This window comes from Malania oleifera, chromosome 8, assembly GCF_029873635.1.
Source record: "Malania oleifera isolate guangnan ecotype guangnan chromosome 8, ASM2987363v1, whole genome shotgun sequence".
NCBI lineage: Eukaryota > Viridiplantae > Streptophyta > Magnoliopsida > Santalales > Ximeniaceae > Malania > Malania oleifera.
In genome coordinates, this window is record NC_080424.1 from 1,404,541 (window position 1) to 1,408,937 (window position 4,397).

At 30.4% G+C, this 4,397-nt stretch overlaps 1 protein-coding gene across 1 annotated transcript; it reads left to right on the top strand.

Annotated features, from left to right (window-relative positions):
- Positions 1–1,053: 1,053 nt before the first annotated feature.
- LOC131161470 (cytochrome P450 CYP72A219-like) lies at positions 1,054–3,782 on the top strand. The gene is made up of 4 exons (XM_058117250.1): positions 1,054–1,272; positions 2,200–2,444; positions 2,589–2,976; positions 3,228–3,782. The coding sequence occupies exons 1-4, from the start codon at positions 1,240–1,242 to the stop codon at positions 3,651–3,653; spliced, it is 1,092 nt and encodes a 363-aa protein (XP_057973233.1). The 5' UTR covers positions 1,054–1,239; the 3' UTR covers positions 3,654–3,782.
- Positions 3,783–4,397: the final 615 nt, after the last annotated feature.

The following is a 4,397-nucleotide window of genomic DNA, read 5'->3' on the forward strand; positions in this document are numbered from 1 at the left end:
AGGATGGTTTTAGGTTTGAGTCATATTCTTATATAATTTTTACTGCAGGCCAAAATAAAAAGAATTAATTAATAAGCTACAGCTAAAGGCAAATCCAAGTCTTCCTTAATTTTAATCATAAACCCAGAAAAAAAAAAAAGAATATAATAAATAATTGGATAAAAATTAAACATGAGGTGCATATACGCATCATGGCATAATTTGACCTCATCCCCAACAATAAAAAACAAAAAGGGGAAACGAAAATCTTCATCTATAAAAGCGTCCTCACTCATCCCTTTGGCATACTGTCCAGAAATATGGTCTCTCTCTCTCTCTCTCTCTCTCTCTGTTTTTGCTGTGGCTATAATTTTCCATGCTCTTACTTTTTTGTTAATTTAATTTAATTGCTTTTAATTAGATATGGGTGTGTTATCTTCCTTAGTTTCTTATCTTCCCAGAAATATGCTCTCTCTCTCTCTCTCTCTCTCTCTCTCTCTCTCTCTCTCTCTTCTCTCTCTCCTCTCTCTCTCTCTCTCTCTCTCTCCCTTTGCTATAGCTACGTTAATTTTCCATGCTCTCACTTCTTTTGTTAATTCGATTTAATTACTTTTAGTTAGAAATGGTTGTGTTATCTTGCTTAGTTTCTTATCTTATTAGTTGCTTTACTAATTAGTCTGTACTTCTAAATTTTCTTTTTTAGTTTGATGTCATTTTTATTTTAAAAATATTTAGGGAGAGCTAAAATTGACATATGCTAGGCATGTGTGCATTTATATTTTTCAATTGAAAAATATTTCAATACTAGGGCCGTTCCCATTAAATCACTTAGAAAAAAAGTATATCCCGAAATTCAAAAAATAACGTTAAGGATTGAAGAATAATTTCATTGTTAATTTCGTGGTAACTACCCTCTTAGCTATGCTATGCGAGTCTCTTGATTAGATTAGTGATCTCACAATTATGGTTCGAAATATCTTAAATTTTTTTGTGCTTATTAGTTATTTTGTTGGTTTTATCATGTTTTTGTGCTTTAAACTATTGAACATTGGCAAATGATTTTTTGAAAATTACTGGTAAGAAGTCATTTAGATGGATTGGTCCCATTCCAAGGGTGACCATAATGGACCCTAAATTGATCAAGGACATTTTGTTCAACCACGATATCTTTCAGAACCAAACTCAAATCCAATCGAAAAGTTACTAATAAATGGACTCGTAAACTCAGAAGGTCAACAATGGACTCAACGGAGAAAGATAATGAACCCAGCATTCCATTTAGAAAAGTTAAAGGTAATTTCACATTTTCCCATATATGTTTAAAGCCACTTAGGACTCATTCCGAGTCATTTTGTATGAATATTAAAAAATTATGAAAATAAAATATAAAAATGAAAGCTAAAAAATAAAAAATTGAAAATTGAAAAAACTAACATCATATCTTGTTAATATTTTTAGGACAAATAAACCAAATTGACAACTTCTGATTGTCAACGAGTTTATTTACAGCCCTAACTATTTTGATATTTTTAGTAGTTAATAAAATGTTTTGCTAATTTTTTTAATTTTCCAAAATGTCAGTAAACATTAAATAAGTTATTGGTTAAAATCTAATTTCCAGATAATCTTAATTTCTTGATATTATTTTTCCAATTAAATATTATCTAATTTACATTCATAAAGATGCAATAATGAAAGGATATTAAGAGGCATGTTTCCATGAGTAATCCTTATCCACTATGAAATATAAAATGTATTCTGATCATATTACAAACTATCAAATATAATATATTCCGTGTGTTGTCTGTCAACATATAATGTTTTTAACAATATATGTACTGCACAAGAACAAATTAACATTAACATGACCTTGTGCAGGACTCTTTAAAGTAGCTTTTTGTTGCATTATTAATTGAGGCAAATCTATTTTTTTGGGTTCATTCAAGAGGCTCATCATGGCTTAGCTTGGTGTCAATAATTCATTTCCCATATTATATCTTTTCTCGACTCCTCTTAAGATTCAAACCTCAAACCTTCAATATGAAATTCAAACTTTTATTATTGGGATCAATATCTTCTAAAGGACAAGCCAATGCAATTGGACATTTAGTGAAGACAGAGTTTACCAATTTGAGTATTTTAATACATGACAATACTTCAAACTATAGTTTTCCATGTATCATGACAATAATAATATTTTTCCCCTTTTTCATGTCATAGAATATGATACCTGTATTTCGTTTGAGTTGTAACGAGATTTTGAAACAATGGGAGATGGTGGTGATGAAAAGTGGGTCGTGCGAATTGGATGTGTGGCCATACCTTGAAAATTTGACAGCAGACGTCATCTCACGTACAGCATTTGGCAGTAGCTATGAAGAAGGAAAAAGGGTATTCCAACTTCAAAGAGAGCAATTAACCTATCTAATTCAAGTTATGCAGTCAACTTACATCCCAGGATGGAGGTATATACTAATTTTTAAATGACATTAAAATTCCATTACTAGATTTTAATTAAAGTATAAATTATATTTTAAAATTGCTAGCATGCATGCATAATTAATTACTAGAATGTTAATTTGTTCATGCATTCATGGATGAGTATATAGGTTTGTGCCAACTAAGACAAACCTAAGGATGAAAGAAATCAACAATGAAGTGAGAGCCATAGTGAGAGGTATAATTAGCAAAAGGGAGGAGGCAATGAGAGCAGGAGAAGGAAACAACGATGACTTCTTGGGAATACTTTTGGAATCCAATCTTAAAGAACTCGAGGAATGCAAAAACAAGAAAGAGATGGTGATGAGCATTGACGAAGTGATTGAAGAATGCAAATTGTTCTATTTTGCTGGCCAAGAGACTACTAGAAACTTTCTTGTGTGGGCAATCATTTTGCTATGCAAACATTCTGATTGGCAAACCTGTGCAAGAGAAGAAGTTTTCCAAGTTTTTGGGAAAAATGAACCAGACATTGATGGCTTAAGTCAACTCAAGACTGTAAGAAGCCACTTTCTAAATTTTTATTGACATTCATCAAAACACATAAAACCACGCATAAGGTAATGTTAGGAGCATGGATTTCGAGACTTGAATTATAATTTGTGTGGGTTTGAAAAAAATTCAATACAAATTTTATTGTATTTTGTCCAAATCCACACAAATCTAAATCCAAACTTCTAAATTCATACTACCAATCTATAAGGTAAAATGATAAATTTCTACTAATGCTTTTAATATTGGTGTGATAGGTCACAATGATTTTAAATGAGGTGCTTAGGTTATACCCACCAGCAACTGAGGTTGTTCGAACTATTTACAAAGAGACCAAGTTAGGAGAATTATGCTTGCCAGCAGGAGTGCAACTTTCACTACCATTTATCCTACTTCATCATGATCGTGAAATTTGGGGTGATGATGTAAAAGAGTTTAAGCCAGAAAGGTTGTCCGAAGGGTTTTTAAAGGCAACAAACAACCAAGCAGCTTTCTTCCCATTTAGCTATGGACCACGAATATGTATCGGACAAAATTTTGCACTCGTGGAAGCAAAAATAGCTTTGTCAATGATCCTACAACGCTTCTCTTTTGAGCTATCTCCATCTTATGCACATGCCCCTCACAATCATATAACTCTTCAACCCCAATATGGAGCTCACATAATTTTACATAAAATCTAGTATTACATATAGTGATCACTAAAATAAAATGTTTGGGTTTGTATGTCAATTGCTATTTAGCACTGTGATGTATCGCATTCAAAAGTTAATTAAGAGAATATATCAAAAATAAATTTCTTGCAATACAAATATTTTTGTGTGCATTCCTTGTGTACAAAATGCATATTTATGAGTAATAGTTGAGCTACCATAGTGGGGGAGAGGAAGAGACAAGGAATGAGGTAAAATAATAATAAAATTACATACTAAGAGGAGAATTAGAGAAAAAAAGAGGAAAGAGAAAGACATAAAGTGCAAGAATGTTAAAAAAGAAAATGATAAGGAACAAATGCCGGAAGAAAAGACAAAAATAGCTAAGGTGAAATTCTCAACTAATCATCATTTTAGGTTTTCAAATAATTACAAAAAATGGCATCTTGTTTTTTAATTTTCTAAAAATATGTAAAAAAAAAATCATATATTAAAATAATAGTAAAAATATGTTTTCCAAGTAGTTTCTTATATAAATTTAGAAAATTAGAAAATATAGTGACATTTTTGTAATTAATTGAAAATTTAAAGATGAAAAATAAAATTATTTTTCACAAGTGAATAGTTTCACAAAATTTTATTGCTCTTCAACTTTTTATATAAATGTCATAAAGCTGAAAAATAAGCTGTATTTTTATAATTCTTTAAAAATTAAACATAAACATAAAAAAGATATTTTCCACAACTAAAAAAATCCTCATTTTTCTAAGAAAT